Source organism: Bos grunniens, chromosome 19 (genome assembly GCF_055505025.1).
Source record: "Bos grunniens cultivar Pamir isolate PY7600 chromosome 19, Bosgru_T2T1.0, whole genome shotgun sequence".
Classification (NCBI taxonomy): domain Eukaryota; kingdom Metazoa; phylum Chordata; class Mammalia; order Artiodactyla; family Bovidae; genus Bos; species Bos grunniens.
This window is the reverse complement of record NC_141183.1, coordinates 7,681,301-7,704,232: the sequence shown is the minus strand read 5'-3', so window position 1 is coordinate 7,704,232 and position 22,932 is coordinate 7,681,301. Positions and strand designations below refer to the sequence as shown.

Here is a 22,932-nt window from a genome sequence, read left to right as displayed (position 1 = left end):
GCTGATCTTTCTTTTTCCCTTCATAATGATAAACAGCTCCTCAAGGTCATAACCTAGATGTTCCCTGTAGAGAGAGAAATATTGGTAGAGAGTAACAGTGATAAAAGACACCGGTGGGGCTAATACTTCCGGTTTCAAGAGTTATTCATGTTTATTATTTGTTTCAAGTTGACGCAATTGGGAATCCCTGCTTGGGCTTTTGAATTAGAACCCAGTGAACCCCCTCTTAGAAGGTTCTAGGACAGTGAGAGAACAGAATGTTTTTCAAAAGTAAGGAATAATTGGAACTACCCTGTTGGTCCAGTGGTTAAGACTCCCAGCTTCCACTGCAGGGGCATGAGTTTGATCCCTGGTCAGGGAACTAAGATCCCCCATGCTGTGAGGTGTGCCCCCCCCCAAAAAAAAAGCAGAAATAAATCATCTTTTAAAAGAAAGTAAGGCATAATGGAGAAATAGGAGCTACCTGATTGACCAGCAAGCTCTGTGCCTCTGCCCCTGGAGGTCCCATGAGTCTTCAGTTCTAGAGGGTGGGCTGGGGGTGGGGGTGGGGGTTAGAGGCCAGTAGAAGAGGATTCAGAGCAAAAGTAAAAGATAAAATAGCAAAGGAGCCAGGTGTAAACACACAGGACACTAAGAAGGTAGGAACCCCTGTGTTCCTGGCCTGAGGCATGGTTCTGCTCTGTTTACAGAACCTTTGGCTATACTGTTGATCAGCTGCTGCTGCTGCTAAGTCGCTTCAGTCGTGTCCGACTCTGGGCGACCCTGCAGACGGCAACCCACCAGGCTCCCCCATCCCTGGGATTCTCCAGGCAAGAATACTGGAGTGGGTTGCCATTTCCTCCTCCTGTTGATCAGCAGGATTTCACAAATTAATAAGCAATGACTCCTTCAGGGCAGAACTGGGTCTTACTGGCCTTAACATACAGCAGCTGTGCACTGATGGTGAGTTCAGCTGTTCAGCTGCTGTTGATGAAAACCAAATTCAAGGTGTGGCCACTTCCTGCTGGATGAAGAGATCCCTCACACCATTTCTGTGTGAACATGAGGGTCAAGCTTCTGCTAGTACCAGAGCAACTGAATGGGTCACCAACCCTGGTTGGGACATCAGGGAAGCCTTCCTGGAGGGACAACTTCACTGGATCTAGGAGGTAACTTAGCAACAGGGGGGAAAGGTAAGGAGGGAAAGGCAGAAGGATCAGCACATGCAAAGGCCCTGTGCAGGGGAGAAAAGTGCTAAGTAATTGAAAAATGTGAAACCAAGTCCCCATAAAAACATGTTCCCTTATAAAGTTTATAATTAACCTCTCAGTCCAAAACTTTATTCCCTTTCCTTTACCTTCTGACCTCAATCCTCTGCTAACTGGACACTAATCAGAGTCAGATGACTAAAACTGCTGCTGTTGATAACATCGTTAATATACTAAGATTGCTACCAGAGATATCACCGTTAATGTGCAAACTCTGACTGTTTCTCCAGGACAAGATGAGGCAAAAGACCCCCTCAAGCCATGGACCACCTGGCTAGAGAGTCGTAAACCAGAAACATCCAGATACCCAAAACTTCAACTAAGAAATGTCATGGGGGGTGGGGTGGGGAAAAAGTCACAAAATGATGACCCCAGCTTCGTTCTAGCCTTAAAAAAAAAAAAAAAAAAAAAACCCTCCGAACTCAAAGACCAAGTTGAGGTAGATCTGAGGCTTGTCTCCCACTCCCCTCCTTGGTGTCTGGCAATAAGTCTTTACTTTGCCACAAACCAAACCCACTGTCAGAGTCTGGCTCTGCATCATGGGCACACGAGCCCTTTGCTGGGTTACCAAAGGGTTGGTGACATGGAAGCCTGAATTCCAGGACAGCGGAGCCAGAGCAGAAGCCACTCCAGGTCACCTTGGGTATCAAGTTTTATCTTGTTAGAACAGGATCCCAAGAACAACACAACTCTGAAAAGGTTTCAGTTCAGTTGCTCAGTCGTGTCTGACCCTTTACAACCCCATGGCCTGCAGCACGCCAGGCTTCCCAGTCCATCACCAACTCTCAGAGCTTGCGCAAACTCATGTCCACCAAGTCAGTGATACCATCCAACCATCTCATAGGGCAGAGGCAAAAAACTGGAGGTAATCAAAAGCTAACACATATACCACAGTTTTGGAGGAGGAAATGACAACCTATTCCATTATTCTTGCCTGGAAAATCACATGGACAGAGGAGCCTGGTGGGCTACAATCTACCAGGTCAGAAAGAGTCGGACACGACTAAGCAGCTGAGCACACATACCACAGTTTAGTCTTCCCTGGGGGCTCAGACAGTAAAGAATTCATCTGCAACACAGGAGACCCAGGTCCCACCCCTGGGTGGGGAAGATCACCTGAAGGAGGAAATGGGAGCCCACTCCGGTATTCTTTCCTGGGAAATCCCATGAAGAGAGGACACTGGCAGGCTACAGTTGGTAGGGTCACAAAGTGTAGGGCAGGACTGAGCGACTAACACTTTCATACCACAGGAAATGCTTTATGTTAATTCATTTAATCCTTAACACCCTCTAAGAGATAAGCACTACTACTACCAACTTTCTTTCCAAATGAGGAAAACTGCAAAGGCGAAGGGAAAGTCACATCCTAGAATATGAACCCAAGCAGGGGGACTCCTGAGTCCCTGCTCACAGCCCCTACTGCTGCTCGTGCTGCTACACCACTGCAGGGGCTGAGGACGCCACCTTCAGGAGTTAGATGACCCTTGAGAACAACACGTGTCCGACTTTGCGACGCCATGGACTATCCAGTCCATGGAATTCTCCAGGCCAGAATACTGAAGTGGGTGGCCTTTTCCTTCCCCAGGGGATCTTCCCAACCCATGGATTGAACCCAGTTCTCTCACACTGCAGGCGGATTCTTTACCAGCTGAGCCACCAGGGAAGCCCGAGAGCAACACCCAGAGCCCTGCAACGGGCGGACCTTCTCCAGCAGAGGCGGCTACAAGCCCGCCCGACCGCCCCCAGTCTGTGTCGCCCCCTGGTGGCCGACGGCAGGCATGGGGCGGGACCGCTCGCAGGTCCGCCCCGCCTCCCACTGGGTACTTCCGAAGCCGGGGAGCCGGATGCCCGCGGCCACCTCCAGGAAGAGGAGGACTTCGGGCCCAGGACGCGGGGGGCGGGGCTCCCAGGACGCGGGGGGCGGGGCTCCCAGGACGCGGGGGGCGGGGCTCCCAGGACGCGGGGGGCGGGGCCTGCGCTGTGCTCAGGCGCCGCTCCGGCCACCTCTGCGGGGTCCACAGAGCGGCGGCGCGCCGGCCTGAGGGAAGATGGCGGCGTCCTGGTGGCGGGTCGTGCTGAACGGGAGTCGGAGTTGGCGGGGCTTCAGCACCTCAGGTGAGGGCTCTGGGGGGTGAGGGGCTCTTGGAAGTCCCCGTCCAGCCGAACCCTGAGGCTCGAGCCGGCTCCCGCTCCGGGTCTCCGCGGGAGCCGGGCCGGGGCCAGCCTGATGTCCTGCTCTCCGCCCGCAGCCGCCCTGAGCCGCCGGGCCGCTCCTCTGGGGCCGATGCCCAACGAGGACATCGACGTGAGCAACCTGGAGCGGCTGAAGAAGTACCGCAGCTTCGACCGCTACCGGCGCCGTGCGGAGCGGGAGGCGCGGGACCCGCACTGGTGGCGAACGTACCGGGAGCATTTCGGAGAGGAGTCAGGTGGGGGTGTCCGGAGCTGGGCGGTGACCCCACCGCCTTGGGACTCGGAGGTTGCGGCGGGGGTGGATTCCGCCAGCTTGGATTCCCCGAGGTTGATGGAGAAGGCCTGCTCACGTTCCTGTGTGCACTGGTGGTGGCTTAGTCCCGCCAGCATTTTTCATATCTTTTGGTCCCCCTCCTTGGAAAATTCTCTTCCTTTATCATTAGATTTCCACCTTTGATGTTTCTACACCGAAAGTCTTTTCCTGACCAACTGCCCCCGTCCCAATTCTGGGTTGGAACGCCCCTCTGTGTTTCTGTAACACTGTTGATGTCGCCTTGGCCACACTGCATCCTGACTCTTCGCTGCTTCCCTCCCAGACTGTGAGCTCTCTAATAACGGGGATCCTGTCTGCCTTGACCACCACTAGATCTCTACACCTGCCACACATGACCAGTACTTTGCTGAGTTAAATTGAAAACCCTGGGGATGGTGACTCAGGGACCCTGCACGGCCAGCTGTGAACAGGCTTGAAGGTGATCCCAGCCATAATTAGGTCACCATCCGTCTGGGTTTCCCATGACCTAGACAAATAATGCTCTGGAGGAGGACATGGCAACCCACTCCAGTATTCTTGCCTGGAGAATCCCATGAACAGAGGAGCCTGCCAGGCTACATACAGTCCATGGGGTCGCACAGATACTACTGAGGTGACCTAGCACGCATGCACGCAGACAGATGTAACCTTGGTTAGGGATTAGAAAACAGAATCTCACGTTGTATCCAGTTTACTTAGTGACTGGAACAAGTCCAGATCTGTGAAGCTGACAGCACAGTATGTTTTAGTTTTGTGAATTAAAGGCTAAGCTTTAGTAGCAGAGTTTGCCCTGTGAAAGGAAAAGTATGGACAGGGAGCTTAGCGAAGCCCTGATTCCACTTTCTCCAACACATCTTCCCTCCGCAGATCCCAAAGACACGGTTGACATTGGCTTGCCTCCACCTAAGGTCTGCCGGACCCAACAGTTGCTGGAACGGAAACGGGTCCTGCGGGAGCTGCGGACCAGTGTGGAGGAGGAGCGGGCCTCTCGCCTCCGCACAGGTAAGCCTTCCTGAGGGAGGGGGTCCTGGGTGTGTCCCTGCCCCCACTGCGCATCCCCACTGGCATCATTCCTTTCCAGCGAGCATCCCCTTGGAGGCCGTGCGAGCCGAGTGGGAGAGAACCTGTGGCCCCTACCACAAGCAGCGTCTGGCCGAATACTATGGCCTCTATCGGGACCTCTTCCATGGGGCCACCTTCGTGCCCCGAGTCCCCCTGCATGTGGCCTATGCCATAGGCGAGGACGACTTGGTACCTGTGTACTATGGCAATGAAGTCACTCCAACTGAGGTAACTGTTGGCCTGTGCCCCTCCCTGCCCTGTGTGCACAGACACATCCCACATGGGGCCAGAGACAGCTCCTTTTTGAAAGCAGTTACAGAGGCGGTTTTTATGGTGGTCAAAGGCACAAGCACAGTGTCTGTGTAGGCTCACCTGGGGTTTTCTTGTTCTCTGTCTCTTTTTGATTTCCCAGTAAACAACACCATGATAAAGTAATCACAAAGAAGGGAATGTAAAATAAAAAGCTCCATCAGAGTGCCCTCCCAGCCCCTAGCCATTGGCCTTCTTGGGGTTCAGATCTCTGGACAGGCAGCTCAATAGGGCTCTTTTGATAAGTCTTTGCTCACTTGCCTCTCAAGGGGCTGTCCAGGGTACTTGGTCCAGAATGGGCTCTCCTTTCTCCGAGGCTCCCTCAGGCTCCTGCCCTCCAGAATAAAGGTCTATTTAGAACAGCTTGTCTGTCCCTGATGGGGTGACAGCGCCCTCGTTCTTTCCCCACCAGGCTGCCCAGCCCCCAGAGGTGACCTATGAGGCAGATGAGGGCTCCATGTGGACGCTGCTGCTCACCAACTTGGGTAAGGGTCTGGGGGCTCACGGGGATATCTGCCTCCCTCATCTCCCTGGGGAGGCCCTGGGGAGCTGGGGGAAGGGCTAGGTGGAAGCTCCAGCCCCAGCTCCTTCCAGGGGAGGAGAAGGGAGGGGGCGGCAATGCCCGCAGTCAGTGGGGTGTATTTGTGTGTAGATGGACACCTGCTGGAACCGGACGCCGAGTACGTGCACTGGCTGGTGTAAGTACTTGGGATCGGGGTGTGGCTCAGCTTTGGAGGAGGTTCCGGCATCCTAGAAAGAGCTGCACTTGAACTTGAGTCTTGGCTCCACCATGGATTAACCACCACCTCCCAGCCCTAGAGGTGGTCCCTCACCTCTGCTTCCTGAGGGTGTCAGGGGCCCTGAAGGATGATCAGGGGCTGACCCAGGGTACAGAAGCAAAGCAGGCGGTGGGTTCCGGCCCCTCCTGCAGGGCCCTCTGTCTCCCTGAACTCATTTCCTCACCTGTGAGACTAGGGTCGTGCCGCCACGTGCCTCAGCCACTCAGGGGCTCAGTGACAAGCAAGTGGGAAAGGAGACCATGAGAGGCCTCTGGCACCCATGGGCTGCCTTTTGTTTGCTCAGCGGCCCTTGGTTCTGAGCACCAGGCCTGGAGGCAGAGGTCATGCACTTTATTCGACTGCAGTTACCACTCTGTGCAGCAGGCCCTCTGGCGAGTTGTACCTGGGGCAGGTACAGTGGCCATCCCAGTGCCAGGCTGGGCAGACACTCCCTGACAAACCCAGAGCCTTCGGGACATCAGGAGAGAAGCCGTCCCAGGTGGCGTGGCTCTCCCGCCTGAGCGGCCCTGCCGCCCCACCAGCCCCCCGGCGCCAGGAAACCAGCTGCTCGAGCTTGCTCTCATCCTGACAGTTCCTGGGGCTCTTGGTGGCCTCTGAGCCCCTACTTTCCCTGTCCCCCACATGTTTGCTCTTCATCTGAGGGTGTACAAAGCTCTTCTTCCTACCTGACTGTGTAGTGGAGATCATCTTAGGGTCCTCCTGGAGAGTTGTAGCAGTCTCTAGGGAGCATTGGGTGGGGATGTTCCTACTGCTGCCTGCGGTGAGTGGCAATTAACAGATGCTTGTTCTCCCTCCAGCACCAACATCCCGGGCAGCAGGGTGGCTGAAGGAGAGGAGACGTGTCCCTACCTGCCCCCCTTTCCTGCCCGAGGCTCCGGCTTCCACCGCTTTGCCTTCCTTCTCTTCAAGCAGGACAAGCCAGTCGACTTCTCTGGGGACACCCGGCCCTCACCCTGGTAATCTGTGCCTCCCCACCCCTGGGCTCAGGCCAGCTTCCCCCTGGGCTCAGGCCAGCTTCCCAGTAATGGGCAGTCTTCCTCAGGTCTCCTCTCTCATCACTGGGGCCTTGAGGCGAGCAGAAGGGTAGTTGTGCTGTGCTAGGCAGACCCTAAGGGGCTTCTCAGCATTGCCTGTGGGACCAGAGGTGGGGTGTGGGGCTCTGGTCCCCCCACAACTCTCAAATGCTCACCTCCTCCTACAGCTACCAGCTTGCCCAGCGGACCTTCCACACTTTTGATTTCTACAAGAAACACCAAGATGCCATGACCCCAGCTGGCCTGGCCTTCTTCCAGTGCCGCTGGGATGACTCAGTCACCCACATCTTCCACCAGCTCCTGGGTAAGGGCAGAGTGGGCAAGGGGGAGGGGGCGGCTGGTCTGAGCGCACAGACCTCCCCTGACATGCCAGGAGAAGCGCCTGCAGGAGAGGGCCAGCAGCAGGCATGCTATTCCTGGGGTGGGCTGGCTGGGCAGTCCCCTGGAGCAGACAGACGGACGGGCTCAGGCCAACAGCAGTCCACACCTGTGTCTCTCCTTCACTCTTCTGCAGACATGCGAGAGCCTGTGTTTGAGTTTGTGCGGCCGCCCCCTTATCACCCTAAGCAGAAGTGCTTCCCTCACCGGCAGCCCCTGCGCTACCTGGACCGATACAGGGACAGTCACGAACCCACCTATGGCTTCTACTGAGTGACTGGAGTGCCCCCCACCTCAAAGAGTGAACGGGGCTTCTCAGGCCACCCTGCCAGGCTCTGCAGGCGGGGGCAATAGAGGGGCCAAGCAGTGGGGTTCTCCTGCCTAAGGCTGCCCTTTTGCCACCCTCCCAGCAGGCTCAGGGCTTGGGAGGGAAGAAGGCTTAGAGGGTAGGGTTTCCAATAAAGATTTTTGCTGTAGCTGGTCTGGGTTTGTGTTCTGGGCGCCCCCTGGTGGAAGTCTGTTGCTTTATTGGCTGGCAGAGGGCTGCCTCCCACCCTGGGAGGTGAACCCTCGGCTGTCAGAGGCCCTGTGGTCCAGTGGCTGAAGACAGGTACAGAAGAAACGCAGGTGGTGGCCCTGGCTGCTCCCACAGGCCTCGTGAAAGAAATTTGGCAGCCCTGGGCATTGTCCCCTTGCTGGCTTTCCTCATGCTCCCAGCCTCCATGTGCTTTGAAGGTTTGTCAGGTGGGGCACAGGCAGGTCTCTGGGCACACCGCCCTGCTCAGGGCCCTGGAAGCTCCTGCATGCTTGCTGGGTGGTTAGGGTATCTCTCTTCTCTAAAGGAGAATGCTTAGGAGCCAGTCGAGAGATCAGGAAGAAAAACTATACACATACTACAAAACAAGACAATATGAGGTTTGCTGCATCGAAGTGAGAGGATGTCCTGCCTCAAAATTAAACCAGCTGGGTCAGAAAGAAAGGAGAGAGTTAACCCTGCCTCTCGCACTGGCCCAGCACACTGCCCCAGGGACGGTGGGCTAGTGGCCAAGACCCCCTCTTGCTCGGCTGCAGGGGAACCAACTCTCTTAAGAAGTGGGGTTCCAGAACAGTTTGGACCTGCAAACCAGGGACTCTCACCGGCACAGTATTCTGATGCAGTTGAAGACTGCTTTGAGTTTCCATTAAAGGGGGTAGGAAGGAACCACTATTTTCTGGTCTCTGTCTCTTGGTAACCAGACATTTCCACCTGTTTACTTTAAAAGAACCAAAATTAGGCATGGCCCAGAGAAGGGAGACACCCTAGTCTGGCAAGTGCTGAAACTCAGCTCAAGGAAAAAAGTGCAGCAGAGCCCCATGGTCCAGAGGGCATTTAATGAGCACCAGCTGTGTGCCCCTTGCTCCTTGCCAGACACTCCCACGTGCTGTCCTGATTCATTTAATGGCCAAACCCCCTGGGAGGTAGATAACGTGTTGTCAGTGTTACTTGTATTAGATTTTCAGATGAGGGCTTCAGGAGAGGTTCTGGTGGAGGCCCTTGGCCAGGAGGAGGCTTGGAAGCCCAACGGTTTCCCAAGGCTCTAGTCTCCAGAACCTGGGGCCAGATCCCCTGCACGGGAGCTGTTGGACTGAGGATCTCGGGAAGCGGGATGAGGTCCCAGGGTGGGACCAGAGAGAGCTGGACCCCATCTCCCAGGCTGGGCAGTAGAAGGCAGGCAGGGCTGCCTCGGAGCCGGAGCCATCGGCGCTGGGCGGAACGGGCGTGCTGCAGCGGGCAGGCGCTGGGAGTGGCGGCTGGTCTGGTCGGTGGGGAAGAAAGGTTGTCATCCCAGCGGGTCCTCGCTCCGCCCGCTCCACCCACACCCCGGCGCCCGCGGTCCCTTTAAGAGGCCCCGGCCTTCCTTCCGCGCGCCCGGGGCCGCCCGCGGCAGCCATGGCCGCGCAGCAGCTGGAGGACAAGCTGACCTGCTCCATCTGCCTGGAGCTCTACAAGGAGCCGGTGACGCTGCTCTGCGGCCACAACTTCTGTGGGGCCTGCATCCGGGACTGGTGGGGCCTCTGCGAGAAGGTGTGCCCCGAGTGCCGGGAGCCCTTCCCGGACGGAGCCGAGCTGCGCCGCAACGTAGCTCTGAGTGGCGTGGTGGAGGAGCTGCGCGCCACGCCCGGCCCCGGCCCCGATCCCAGCCACGGCGCGCGCTGCCCCCGGCACGGCCAGCCGCTCGAGCTCTTCTGCCGCACCGAGGGCCTCTGCGTGTGCTGCGTGTGTACCGTGCGCGAGTGTCGCCTCCACGAGCGGGTGCTGCTGGACGCCGAGCGCCGGGCGCGCGAGGTGACTCGCCGGGGACCCGCACAGCTCTCTGCGCCCGGGCAGGGGCGGGCGGCTTCAGCCGCGGGCTTGGCCCTGTTTTGATTCCGGGTTGAGAGGAGGTGGCAGTCAGGACAGCTTGGAATAGAGGTGGCAGGGCCGGTGCCGGGTCTAGGGTGAGGATACGGGAGTGAGTAGCCGGGATGGAGTGAGGAGGTCAAGGAGCCCAGAGCCGAGTGCTGGAGCACAGACAATCCCCGCAGCTGCTGAGGACGCAGTCAGGACAAGAGGTTACTGCCTTGGGGGCTGAATACAGTGCAGGGGGTGTGGAAGTTTGCCGGGAGGACTAGGTGGTGCAGCTGGACGGCAGAAGCACTGAAGGAGCTAGAACTTGGCTAGCGAGAGGGGCAGTGATGCTGGAGTGTGAGGGTAGGACTGTGCGCCCTTGGGGGAGAGTCAGGGTGAACCAGGAAACTCTGCCCTGCCCCTTCCTACCTCCAGCACGTTGTACTGTGCTGGAGGCTCTGGCTCGGACCGAGACGCAAGCATTGCACTTGGGAAAATCCAGTGACCTGGCCAAGTTATGAACTTCCCTGACCTGCTTCCTCTTCTGTGAAGTGGGGATAACATGGGTCCCTCACTTCAGGGTGTCGCCGGGAGGAGCAGAAGCAAGACAGGCTCTTGACCAGGTGCAGGGCCCCAAGTCCTAGTGGGGGTGCCGTCCTGCAGTCCTGAGGGTATAGCAGCCGTCTTGCTCGTGTTCAGCCTGAGGTTTCTGTACCACCTGGGCACCACTCTGCTCCCCGCAGGGCAGGGGCTTTGTCCAGGCCTCCCTGGGACCCTGACCCAGTTCCCCCAGGGCTCAGAACCAAGACTGGTGCCCTGTGTGCGGGCCTCACCCGGGTGGCACAAGGGGAGGCTGAGCATCTGCAGGTGCTTGCTGACTGGCTGAGGGGGCTTCACAGCCAGTCCTGGCTCCCTCTTGTCACTTGTCCCCTGATGGGCCCACAGGCCCAGCTGAGAGCCACGCTGGAGGTCACCCAGCAGCAGGCCGCCCAGGCCCAGAGGCAGCTACAGGAGCTGCAGCAGCGAAGCAGCCAGATCCAGGTACCAGGCCTGTCCCCCCACCACCCCCAACGTGTTCTTGTGCTGTGTCCTTCAGGCGGCCACCGGCGGCCCCTGGGACACTGGGCAGTAGGTGTGAGCTACCTTGAAAATGCCTCCCGGCATCAGGAAATGAAGGGCCGGGGGGTGGGGGGCAGAGAGACCTTGGCTCCCCACCCCTCAGCCCAGTGGGCAGCCCAGGGCCCTAGCTGTCCTCAGCTCCTCCTGTGCCCACCCAGAACTCAGCCTGCACCCTGACCTCCGTGATCTCTGGCAAGTTCAGCTGCTTGCTGCAGGCCCTGGAGATGCGGCGGGTCAGGGCTCTGAGGGACATCAATGTGGCCAAGACCCAGGCCCTGGAGCAGGCCCAGCAGGAGAAACAGCGCCTGCAGGGCCACCTGGAGGCCGTGTCCTTCTGTGATCGAAGGATTCGCCACCTCCTAGAGCATCTGGATGACTGGACCTTCCTCCAGGTACCAGACCTCAGGGAGGCGGGCCGGGGGGCCGGTGCGCCTGCCCTTTGTGCCCAGGCTTACTGCAGCTGTCCCCTGCGCTCAGGAATCACAGCAACTGGTGCCCCCAGGCCCTCTCGGGCCACTGACTCTCCCACAGTGGGACGAAGATCAGCAGCTGGGCGGCCTGAAGGAGTCACTGAGCCAGCTGTGTGCCCTCCTCCTGGAAGAGGGGGCTCACTCCGGAGTACCAACCGAAGCCGCTGACTTGGGCTCTGTGGGTAAGGCTGATCCCAGACCTCTGCCTGCCCCTCTGGGCCCAGCTGTCCCTCCCACTGGGAGTGGGAAAGGAGTCAGTGGCCTGGCCCCCCATGAGCGCTCCTCCTGATGACTCCCCTAAAACCCTGGTTTGCTCCGTAGAGTCCCCAGGTCCCCTGGCACCAGTCCTGAGCCCAGTGTGTCCACTGAGGAGGAGACTCTGGCAGAGTAAGAAGGCCTAGAGCACACGTGTGTCTGCACCTGTGTGAGCATATGTGTGTGAGTGCATTGTATGCACACGTGGGTATGTGTGTGTTCATGTGTGCACTGTGAGCACATGTGTGTGTCCCTCTGTATGTGTCGGGGGGCACCTACTCTTTCCTGACTATTCTGTCCAGGAAACCTGTTTCACGCCCCTCCCTGGGGCCGGCCTGGCCCCGCCCCCCCATGTACCTGTTGCAGGGTGCACACCTCTTACACATGCTGCGAGTGTAGTGTTTAAGGAGATTCTGGGTGCACGAACCTGGGATCGACCACGATTCTTCCACTCACTATGAAGTTAGCTTTCTGAACCTCAGTTTTCTCATCTGTGAAATGAGGCCGATGGAAGGTTCCACCTCAGGGGTCGCGTGGAGGATCAGATGCTGAGAGGATGTCCGCGTTTGCTCAGCTTCCAGTGACCCCCGCAGATATCTGGGGGTCCGTCGATGGAAGTTCAGTTGCTGTCTGTCCCCTCTGACAACAGAGTGATGGCTAGACGCAGGCACCCTTGCTCAATCACCTTCCATCTGCCTCTGCCCAACAGATTATCGCAACCTGACCTTCGACCCTGTCAGCGCCAACCGCCACCTCTACCTGTCCCAGCAGGACCAGCGGGTAAAGCACCTTCTAAAGCCCCGGGGCCCAGACGGGCCCGGCAGCTTCGAGCTCTGGCAGGTGCAGTGTGCCCAGAGCTTCCAGGCCGGGCAGCACTACTGGGAGGTGCGTGCGTCCAGCCACTCGGTGACACTGGGCGTCGCCTACTCGGAACTGACGAGGCGCAGGCAGGGGCCCCACACGGACAACATCGGCCGCGGGCCCAGCTCCTGGGGGCTCTGCATTCAGGAGGACTGCACCCAGGCCTGGCACGACGGGAAGGCCCAGCGCCTCCCAGTCGTGTCAGGGCGGCTCCTGGGCGTGGATTTGAACCTGGCCTCTGGCTGCCTCACCTTCTACAGCCTGGAACCGAAGACCCAACCCCTGCACACCTTCCATGCCATCTTCACCCGGCCCCTCTACCCCATTTTCTGGCTCCTCGAGGGTCGGACCCTGACCTTGTGCCATCAGCCCGAGGCCACCCTTCCTCCAGGGCTCCAGGAAGAGGCCTCGGGGCTCAGCGGAGGAAGGCAGGGGACAAGTGCCACCCCGGTGGCCAGGTGCCACCATTCCCATGGGCCCCAGAACCGCCCCAGCTGCTCCCCTGGGGACCTGAGGCCACAGCTCTAGTGGGACCAGTTGTTGGCTGGAAGACCAGCTCAGGAGCTGGCTGGGCCACTTGGAGAGAGTTGGGAGGAAGCCTCCAAACTGGAGTTCACCTTCCCCTCCTCTCTGAAGGGGGTGAGCCTCAAGGGAGGAAGATGGGAGCCCAGTTCTAGGGCTGCCTGGACCTCAGAGACCAGCGCAGTGCCCAGGTCTTGCAGGAGCGCACGTGCAGGGCAGGACACACCATAGCGGGACAGAGTCACTTACAGGGCAACACCAGTTTACCTCCTACCAAGACAGTGTAGACCTCGGAACAGAGGATTCCTAGAGGCAGTCTTGAGAAGGTTGATTTTTACCTTCTCCCTCCTCATCTCTTTTCTATTTTCCTTCACATTTTGGTATATTTTCATCTTCTCTTTTACTTTGTACATCCTGTGCTCATATTCTATAAACAATTGTGTTTTTCTGCATCTTTTATTTAACATAAGCATTTTCCACATTGTTCAAATTTTCTCCCTGAATGACACAACATAAATGGTCATCCAGCCAAATTCTAATCAGAATTTGTTTACCCATTATTGGACTTCAAAATGTTTTATTTGGGGGCTATAAAAATATGGCCGTGATGACTTTTTGGGAGGAGGCCACACCCTGCAGCATGTGGGATCTTAGTTTCCCCAACCAGGGATCAAACCCTTGCCCCCTACAGTGGAGAGTTGGAGTCTTAACCACTGGGCCAGGGAAGTCTTGAGATGACGATTTTTGAGCCGGAAGTTTTGGCCATATTTATTACCCTGTACGTGGGCTGCATTCCCTACAGAGGAATCACTCAACAGAGACACAATGGAGACTTGAAGATTTTATTCTTATACAAGGGACCGAAATGAAGAAACCTTGCATCAGGCCAACTGACTCCTGCCCCCCAGGCCGCCAGCCAATCGTCACGGCAGAGCCTCAGCTGCCATCATTCTCCCCTCATCCCTACCCGGGTTGTGGGCATCAAGTGTAGGTGCCAGCACAGCTCCCACTCCTTTGATTTTGGATTTTGCCATTTAGAACATGTTTCCCTGCAGGTCCTTGTACATGTTTTATCTTGTGTTTCTGGAGATGAGGGTGCTGGGTCATTGGGGAGCAGTAATTTTGTACAAGAAAGTGCTTCTTGATCAGGGTAGTGGTCCCAAGGGTGTCTGCTTTCTAATTTTTTACACTGTACATGCATGTTTTATAGACTCGTGTGTATTTGACAATAAAAACTTTTTTAGAAAAGAATAACATGCAAAAACACTCCAAAACTTAGAAAATACTTTTGTATTTCTATAAGACAGATTTCCCTCCCCACATTGTCACTGGTCCCTGCTGGTGCCGCGGCTGCAGACTCCGCCTTGTGGCCTCACTCGTCAGGTCTCGGTTTAAGGGCAGGGCCAGGCCTCTCATCTGTGCAACCTGGGCAAGGAGCTTCCAGAAAGATTCCTAAGGTGGGGAGATCCCCAAACAGGGTAAGATGGTTCTGAGCCTGGACAGTCAGTGTGACAGTCTGACTGTGTGACAGTCTGACAGCTGGGTTAACAGCAGGAGTTGAAAGCCCCAGGAGGGTAGATACAGGATTGGGCTGGCCAGGTAGCCATTATCACTGGCTACCCCAAGCGGACAGATTCTAACCATCCCTCCTGATGCCAGAGCCCCTACACAAATGTCCAGCTAGCCAAGCCCACAGAAAAAGGGACAGAGACAGGAAGAACAGCCCCTTCTCTGCTTCCATAGTGCAGAGTGTCTTGGGTCATTTAATCTATGGATGTACTTTTTTATTGGGTTGTTGATCCTTTCCACATTGTCCTGTGGGAATGTTCTATACTGTGACCACTAACTTTTGTTTACATGACACTACTGCCTTTTTGGGGGGGAGGGCGAGTGCCATGCCATGTGGCATGAGGGACCCTAGTTCCCTGACCAGGGGTTGAACCCACTACCTGTACTGTGAGCTCAGAGTCTAAACCACTGGACCACCAGGGAAGTTCATATTTATATGAACTCCATCGAGTGCTGTGGAGCAGTGCTTCCCATGCCAGCGTGAGGGCGAGAATGAACTCTCCTGGACAGTTACTTCAGATTAAATTCTCTCAGCCCTGCTGATTCTAACAACTCTCCACCTCCTCACCAGGAAAAATGCCTTGGTGCAGAGGGAGAAAGAAACATGGACTCTGGGGCATAACATTTGTAAAGGGGACTCATCTGATGAGCCTGGGAGTGTTTCCAGCATCTCTGCTCCAGTCCTCACAGTTTCTGGGCATCTCTGAGGCAGAATCAGGAGGGTGGGTGCCGGGGTCCAGCCCCGGTGGATCCAGGGAATTTGAAGGGGGGGCAGCGTCGGCGATCAGGAAACAATAGCTTATTTAAATGTTAATTAAAGATACAAAGAGCGGTTAAATAGGGATAGCTCAGTGAAGAAATTCAGTGGAGAAAAGAGGCTGAATAACTTGGTTTACGTGGAAAACCAATAAAATTCCAAGACAAGGAATTTGCGCCACCTACATAGGCTGCAGGCGTCCTCCCGTTCTCCTGAAGGAGAGGAGACACTAAGGCCTCCCCGGTCAGATCTTAGAAGCCCAGGCAAAATTAGTAGGCTTGATGAGCCTCCACGCTCCAGATGGGAATTCAGCCAGAAGATGAGAGAAAGAACGACATGGGGAGACCAAGCTTCAGTGAGCAAGGCCCGTAGCTTTATTTTCAACAGGGGCTTTTATACCCTAAGTTGCACATAGAGGATAATAGGGAGTGTGAAATCATGCAAAGTCAGCAGTCTTTGATCCTTATCGAAACCAGGGTTTCTCTTCTGCAAACTTATCATATACAAATGGTTTAGGTGATTTACATCATCTTCTGGCCAGAAGGCCTGTTAACATTTTATGACTCTGATAAAGGTTTGTCAACCATAAGACTTACTTTCTCTAAGACTAATCATTTTAAAGTTTGGCGCCATCCTCTGAAGGTGTTAGAAAAGTTGCATTCCTATAGGGCAGAGGTGCAGTGGGTTTACAACAAAGGAAAGAATTTATTACCTTAAGATCTAAAGTTGTTAACACCAAGGCCACTACTTATTTTTTCTACATACCAACTATATTAATTAATACACTTCCAAGGATACAATACAGGAGATGTGGAAACTTGGCAGCAAGCATTGGCTCAACAATGAAATCTTCTACTAGTTCTATTCTGACAATTTCTAACTCTCCGAGAGGCTCCATACTATTTGAATATCTTACGCTTCCCGTGCCTCTCACGGTTGGGAGACTGTAAACAATCGTATGCATAGCTGTAGGAGCCCGGGTAAGCCTGTCAGGCAAGTTAGAGAGCCATCTGAGGGGTTTGGATTGAAACACTCCTATTACGCCCAGGAGGCTAATTAGCTAGAGCTCTAAGTTGATTTCCTTCAGAGAAAAGGTGGTCGGGGATAGCACCCCCCTGACCCGCCCCGTGACTGTCAGAGGAGTTGGTGAAAGTCATGAAGCAGTAAAACAGACAGACTCTGGTTTTGGGGTAGACGCTCAGGCAGACCCAGAGGGGCACCCCTCGAGTTCTGGCTCGCCTTGCCCACCAGAACTCTCCCACATAACCTTGTTATGGGTGGGGACTCCCGTGCTGGCTCCCGGCAGGTGTGCATAGGAACAGAACAAGAGAAGGGAAGGGCGGGAGAGATTTTAAAAGACAGGGACCTCTGGGGCTGGTGGATTGGAGGCCAGAGAGGGGAGGGGTAAAGAGACTCAGAGGCTATCCTGCCTGTGGAGGGAGGAACGGAAAGGAGCAGCGTGGTGACTAGGAAATGTGTCTTGAAGTAACGCAGGGCTGGAAACTAGAAGACAATGGAGCCAGGTCTTTGGGACTCTGAGGGAGGAAAGGATTTCTATTCAGAATTCCATACCCAGCCGAACTGTCAATCATGGGGAAGCCTGAACAAAGACATTTGCAGACACTTCCGCATCCATTACCAGGAAACTCCCAGAGGATGTAATTTTCAAAAATAAATAAATCAATGAAGGGAAGGGAAGCCCCGGGATCCAAGCAATGGGGAATTTAACATAAAGGAGAAATGATAAGGAATCAAGATCTTGCTTCCTGACAGTGACGACCTTGCCATGAGAACATGCCTCTTGCAAAGGATCTCCTTTGTCCCTCTCAAGAAGAGGAGAGGAAACCCCAGCAGAAGCACCTTGTGCAGAGCTCCAATTCCTATTTCATGGATGTGAGATGCCCAGGATGCTATAGAATCACCAACAGCTTTAGCCACGCACAAACAGTAGTTTTGTGTGCTGGTTGCTCCACTGTTCTCTGACCGCCTGCAGGAGGAAAAGCAAGCCTTCCAGGAGGATGCTCCTTCAGATAGAAGCAACACTGAAAGTACCCTGTATCAGAACGCATGGGAAAGCATCCCAATAAACACATTTTGGATATCAAAAAAAAAATCTGGATATCAAAATCTCCAGAAACACAAGCACAAACATCCAGATGTTCAAGCTCACACCCGTGTGCTTTAGACATATGGAGGTAAGTGCTAGAAGAGACAGGAGGGTTGAACCTAGTTGTCCATGGAACCCAGAATCTGAAAAAGGTGGGATACAGGACTGCAGTTTTTATTATACACCTCACTAAATTGTTTATTTTTCAGATACTCTAGATATATTATTTTGAAATAAATGCATATGTTTTAAAGTACATCAAAAAAAAGAAAAACAAAATAAAAATAACAACAAAAAAAATAAAGTACATCAGTAGCATAAAGAAGAAGTGCTGTTGTGGGATATGGCTTGGTTCCCATTTCCTTTTTCCATAGAGTCAAGCAAAGCTAAGCTTGGCTTGCTGAGTACTATTGTTTGTTCCACTGCCTTTGCAGTTTGTTTTTGTTTCTGCTTGACTTTTTTTTTTTTTTTTAAGCAATACTGCAGCCAGACACAGAGAAGGCAATGGCAACCCCACTCCAGTACTCTTGCCTGGAAAAATCCCATGGATGGAGGAGCCTGGTAGGCTGTAGGCCATGGGGTCACTAAGAGTCGGACACGACTAAGCAACTTCCCTTTCACTTTTCACTTTCATGCACTGGGGAAGGAAATGGCAACCCACTCCAGTGTTCTTGCCTGGAGAATCCCAGGGACAGGGGAGCCTGGTGGGCTTCCGTCTATGGGGTCGCACAGAGTTGGACACGACTGAATTGATTTAGCAGCAGCAGCAGCAGCAGCAGCAGCCAGACAGGGTCATTTATGAGGTTTAGGATTATTTTCAGGGTGCACGTTCTGGGTTTAAGTTCTGCCTCCTCTGCAAGACTAGGTGTGTGGCCTCTGGCAAGATACGTAACCTGTTGGAATTCCATTACCCCTCCTTCATGAGAGTCCTGGAGAGGACAGAGTGAGATGCAGCCGTGAGCAGAGTGTCAGTTACTTAAGAGCCAATTCATTTCACGAATAATGAATATAGGGCTTCCTTGGTGGCTCAGTGGTAAAGAATCCAGCTGCCAATGCAGAAGACACGAGCTTGATCCCTGATCCGGGAAGATCCCACATACCGCAGGGCAATTAAGCCCGAGTGCCGCAACTACTGAAGCCCAGGAACTCTAGAGCCCATGCTCCACAGCAAGAGAGTAGCCCCCGCTTGTGCAACTAGAGAAAAGCCTGCACAGCAACCAGCACAGCCACAAAAAGAATAATTAATATATTGGGCAACTTTAAAAGCTTCCATAATGGAGATGAGATATCAAAATGCCACCACCCTGACAAATCACATCTCCAGGCATTCCTGGAGGAGTACACCTTCCTGAACAGGCTGTGAGGTGGGGAGCGGAGGGCGGAACTTGTCCCCTGTATGTACCCCCAAACCCGAGTGGCACCTCCTCTCCCTTCCAAAGCCAAGCGGGTCTGTGGTCTCAGCAAGCCCAGGCAGCCTGACTGCCCAGCCTCTGATGTCTGAGCCTCTGAACCATCTCTCATCTTGGCAAACAAGAGACAATCAAGATCAAGTGCTCTTGTGGAACTCATTAGACGCCTCTCTGCCAAACCAGGCACGCCCAGGCTGGTCCACCCACTGCTCTGCCCAGAAGGTCTTTTCCCACCCTAGTTTCTGCACGCCTCCGAGCCCTAGCAGACTGTGAAAGCACAACTCAAATGACACTTCCTCCATGAAGGCCTCCATGACTTCACCCCCACCCACGTCCCACAAATTCCTCAGGAGTGGATCCCACCCCTCTTTTAATATTTAATAGATCTTAGTTTTCTTCTCTCCTTCCAGGAGGCTCTGCACAGCATATTTTTACATCAGATTTTATATTTTTATTGGAGTGTAGCTGTTTTCCAACGTGTTAAGTTTCTGCTGTGTGGCAAAATGCATCAGTTATATGTACACTCATATCCCCTCTCTTTTGGATTTCCTTCCCATTTACTGAGTAGAGTTCCCTGTGCCGTATAGTAGGTTCTCATTTTATGCATAGCAGTGTATACCCTTTACATTGTACACGGTGAATCCCAATCTCCCAATTTGTCCCACCTCCTTCCCCCCAGTAAGTTTGTTCTCTATATCTGTGACTCTTTTCCTGCTCTAGATTTTTTGTTTTTTGACTGAGCCTCATGGCTTGCGGGATCTTAGTTTGCCAATCAGGGATTGAACCGGAGCTACAGCAGTGACAGCACCAAGTCGTAACCCCTGGACCACCAGGGAATTCCCCCTGAATTAGACATGTTTAACCCAGGGTTTTGAGGAGGTGGGAATTTTCTTTGTTTTCAATGTCCTCTAATGGTAATCTAGCGTTTCTTTCTATTACAAATGGAGAAAACACACCACAGTGATATTAGCCATAGCTGTGACTTGTCACCAATAAAAATGACAGATTTTTCATAACGTATTGCAGAAATGACAGAGAACTTGAAATATGTTTACATTCATCGCTGTCTCAAAAACGCAGGAATTCTTAGGCCTCCATCAGATCTTGTTACTTGTTCTTGTGTTAAAGAAACACAGATATAACTTTATCACAAATTTGTTTTCTTTATATTTTGCACCTGTATTTCAATGTAATTGATTGCCATGGAACCCTGCGCATTTTATTTTGTGCATTTAAAAGCATTACTCTGGGGATTTCCCTAGTGGTCCAGTGGTTAAGACTCCACACTTTCCCTGCAGGGGACATGGGTTCGATCCCTGGTCAAGAACTACAATCCCACAGGCAGCACAGTGCGGCCAACACACAGAAAAATAAATATATAAAAATAAAAACATTACTCTGGAAAGACGTCTGAGACTACACTAGCCTTTGAGAAGGGCCCTAGAGGAATAAGAAAGGCTAATCCCCACCTCTGTGTGGATCAACCCTCTCCATCTGTGTATTCCTCCCACTTTGGCCTCTCATTAGCAGGAAGTCTGCAGGCCTGGGTGTAGGAAGCATCGCCTCGGCTACTTTATTTTTTTTAATGAATTAAAAAAAATAATTTTATTTATGTATTTTTGGCTGTGCTGAGTCTTCACTGCTGCTCGGGCTTCTCTCTAGTTGCAGTGAGCAGGGGCTCCTCTCTAGTTGGGGTGCACAGGCGTCTCTCGTTGCAGAGCACAGGCTCTAGGGGGCTCAGGCTTCAGGAGTTGTGGCACGTGGGCTCAGACATCGCAGCTCCTGAGCTCTGGAGCACAGGCTCAATAGTTGTGGCGCAGGAGCTTAGTTGCTCCGTGGTATGTGGGATCTTCCTGGATCAGGGATCAAACCTGTGTCTCCTATACTGGCAGCAGATTCTTTACCACTGGGCCACAAGGGGAACCTGTTTTATGAACTTTTAAAATAGTTACACGTTTACAGAAAAGTTGCAAAGATCACTCAGAATTCCCCTACACCTCCCTCCCAATTTGTCCTTTTGCTCATATCATGACTATGGTATATTTGTCACAATGAAAGAGCCAATATCAATACATTCTTATGAACTATATTCCATAACTTATTTGAATTTCCTGTTTCCCCCTAACATCCTTTTTCTCTCTCAGGAACATGTCCAGAATACACAGGACATTTATTTATCACGTCTCCATGGACTTCTCTTGGCTGTGACGATTTTTCAGACTTTCCCTGCTTCTGTTTCAGAGAGGGCAATGGCACCCCACTCTAGTACTCTTGCCTGGAAAATCCCATGGATGGAAGAGCCTGGAAGGCTGCAGTCCATGGGGTCGGGAAGAATAGCACACGACTGAGCGACTTCACTTTCACTTTTCACTTTCATGCATTGGAGAAAGAAATGGCAATCCACTCCAGTGTTCTTGCCTGGAGAATCCCAGGGACGGGGAAGCCTGGTGGGCTGCCATCTATGGGGTCGTACAGAGTCGGACATGACTGAAGTGACTTAGCAGCTGCTTCTGTTTGACGACTTTGAGAGTTTCAAGGGGTTCTGATCAGGTGCTGTGTAGACTGTGTCTCCACTGGGATCTGTCTAAAGTTTTAATAATAATTAGAGTGGGGCTGTCGGAGAAGGTAATGGCACCCCACTCCAGTACTCTTGCCTGGAAAATCCCATGGATGGAGGAGCCTGGTAGGCTACAGTCCATGGGGTCACTAAGAGTTGGACACGACTGAGCGACTTCACTTTCACTTTTCACTTTCATGCATTGGAGAAGGAAATGGCAACCCACTCCAGTGTTCTTGCCTGGAGAATCCCAGGGACGGTGGAGCCTGATGGGCTGCCGTCTCTGGGGTCACACAGAGTCGGACACGACTGAAGCGACTTAGCAGCAGCAGCAGCAGAGTGGGGCTGTGGGTAGGAAGACCACATCATATCAATGGTACTTACTGCCGAACATGACATCACTGTTGATGTTGACCTTGATCACCTGGCTGGGCTGGTTTTCATCACTGTACCCTGTCAAGTTACTCTTCTGCTCCCCTTGGAAGGAAGTCACTCTGCACCCTCCACACGTGCGGAGTGGGAAGCCACTCTCCATCTTGGAGAATGTGCCAAAACTGCTCAGACTTCCTCTGAATGGGAAATTTGTCTATTCTCCCTCATTTATTTATTTATCCAGAGATTTATTTAGAACAGCATGAACTCATGGAAGTTTGTTTTATACTTAGGGTTACAAACCAGTGCTCCTTTAGTCATTTTGTTGCCATTCTATTTTTTTAAATTTAACATTACGGAGGTATAGTTTACATATACTAAAATGCACCATTTTAAGTGCGTGGTTAGACTAGTCTCAGAGAACACCTCCACTTGGGGAACCCGCAGCCTGAGCCCCTGGCACATTGCGCGAGTGTCCACGGGCTGGAACCGAATTCCCAGGGCAGTGGACTTGGACGATGACATCAACTTCCCATTTTAAGTTTAGAGAAGCCCAAGTTCCCCACTGGAGGTAAACAGAGTCACTAAGAGGCAAAAACATATGCCCATCAGCAGTTACTTTTCCCTGCAGCTCAGCAACTTTGTCTTTTTTCTTTTTATATTTGGCTGAGCCAGGTCTTAGTTGTGGCACGCAGGATCTTTGATCTTCGTTGTGGGCATGTGGAATATTTAGCTGCTTAGTTGCAGCATGTGGGATCTAATTCCCTGACCAGGGATGGAACCCAGTTCCCCAACATTGGGAGCACGGGGAGTCCTAGCTATGGGACCACCAGGAAGTCTCAGCAGCTCAGCAACTTGGCTAAAGGTGCTGCGGAGGGGTCTGGAGCGCAAAGGTGCCTGCCTGACAGCGTGCGGTCGCCCAGCCCCTCTGGAGGCCCTGGCTGGCCATGGGGTGGACCCCCATCGCGGGTCATAGAAGGGTGAATTCCTCTCCTGCTTTCAGTGTGGCCCCTCCAGTCGCCTTCTCTGCTCTCTCTCTGCCCTTTCCTCCAGGAGCCCCTAGGGGTCAGACTGGGGCCCAGAGGCCACCCCACGCTGTCCGGGACGGGGCAGGGTACAGGCCGGCCTTTTGCGCTGGGGGGCGGTCCGAGCTGGGGGCGGGCGGGGGCCGGACCCTTGGCCTCTGTCCCAGGGGGCGGCGCCGCGTCGCCAACGGTCCGGGTCCCTCCC

The 22,932-nt window shown here is 53.6% G+C and overlaps 2 protein-coding genes and 1 pseudogene across 5 annotated transcripts; all 3 read left to right on the top strand.

Annotated features, from left to right (window-relative positions):
• Positions 1–3,266: 3,266 nt before the first annotated feature.
• MRPL38 (mitochondrial ribosomal protein L38) lies at positions 3,267–7,812 on the top strand. 2 transcript variants are annotated; one of them, XM_086356229.1, is made up of 9 exons: positions 3,267–3,362; positions 3,497–3,676; positions 4,621–4,755; positions 4,835–5,043; positions 5,537–5,609; positions 5,777–5,822; positions 6,722–6,880; positions 7,126–7,262; positions 7,473–7,812. In XM_086356229.1, the coding sequence occupies exons 1-9, from the start codon at positions 3,296–3,298 to the stop codon at positions 7,607–7,609; spliced, it is 1,143 nt and encodes a 380-aa protein (XP_086212355.1). In that variant the 5' UTR covers positions 3,267–3,295; the 3' UTR covers positions 7,610–7,812. The 2 variants fall into 2 exon arrangements, 1 of the variants encoding a protein (XP_086212355.1); XR_015147178.1 differs by lacking the exon at positions 5,777–5,822.
• Positions 7,813–9,247: 1,435 nt separating this feature from the next.
• TRIM65 (tripartite motif containing 65) lies at positions 9,248–14,185 on the top strand. Of its 3 annotated transcripts, none has more exons than XM_086356226.1 (6): positions 9,248–9,662; positions 10,650–10,745; positions 10,982–11,215; positions 11,301–11,475; positions 11,615–11,680; positions 12,258–14,185. In XM_086356226.1, exons 1-6 carry the CDS (start codon positions 9,267–9,269, stop codon positions 12,935–12,937), a joined length of 1,647 nt encoding a protein of 548 aa, XP_086212352.1. In that variant the 5' UTR covers positions 9,248–9,266; the 3' UTR covers positions 12,938–14,185. The 3 variants fall into 3 exon arrangements, with proteins under 3 accessions (XP_086212352.1, XP_086212354.1, XP_086212353.1); XM_086356228.1 differs by having other exon boundaries at positions 11,615–11,717; XM_086356227.1 differs by lacking the exon at positions 11,615–11,680.
• Positions 14,186–16,964: 2,779 nt separating this feature from the next.
• Positions 16,965–17,364, top strand: LOC147351095 (small ribosomal subunit protein eS27 pseudogene; annotated as a pseudogene).
• Positions 17,365–22,932: the final 5,568 nt, after the last annotated feature.

Bases quoted from the DNA above. Each gene is read 5' to 3' on its own strand.
- TRIM65 (XM_086356226.1), top strand. From the start codon at position 9,267: ATGGCCGCGCAGCAGCTGGAGGACAAGCTGACCTGCTCCATCTGCCTG. The intron at 11,216-11,300 runs GTACCAGACCTC...CCCTGCGCTCAG, and splicing joins ATGACTGGACCTTCCTCCAG to GAATCACAGCAACTGGTGCC. The intron at 11,476-11,614 runs GTAAGGCTGATC...TTTGCTCCGTAG, and splicing joins CGCTGACTTGGGCTCTGTGG to AGTCCCCAGGTCCCCTGGCA.
- MRPL38 (XM_086356229.1), top strand. From the start codon at position 3,296: ATGGCGGCGTCCTGGTGGCGGGTCGTGCTGAACGGGAGTCGGAGTTGG. The intron at 5,044-5,536 runs GTAACTGTTGGC...TTTCCCCACCAG, and splicing joins ATGAAGTCACTCCAACTGAG to GCTGCCCAGCCCCCAGAGGT. The intron at 7,263-7,472 runs GTAAGGGCAGAG...ACTCTTCTGCAG, and splicing joins CATCTTCCACCAGCTCCTGG to ACATGCGAGAGCCTGTGTTT.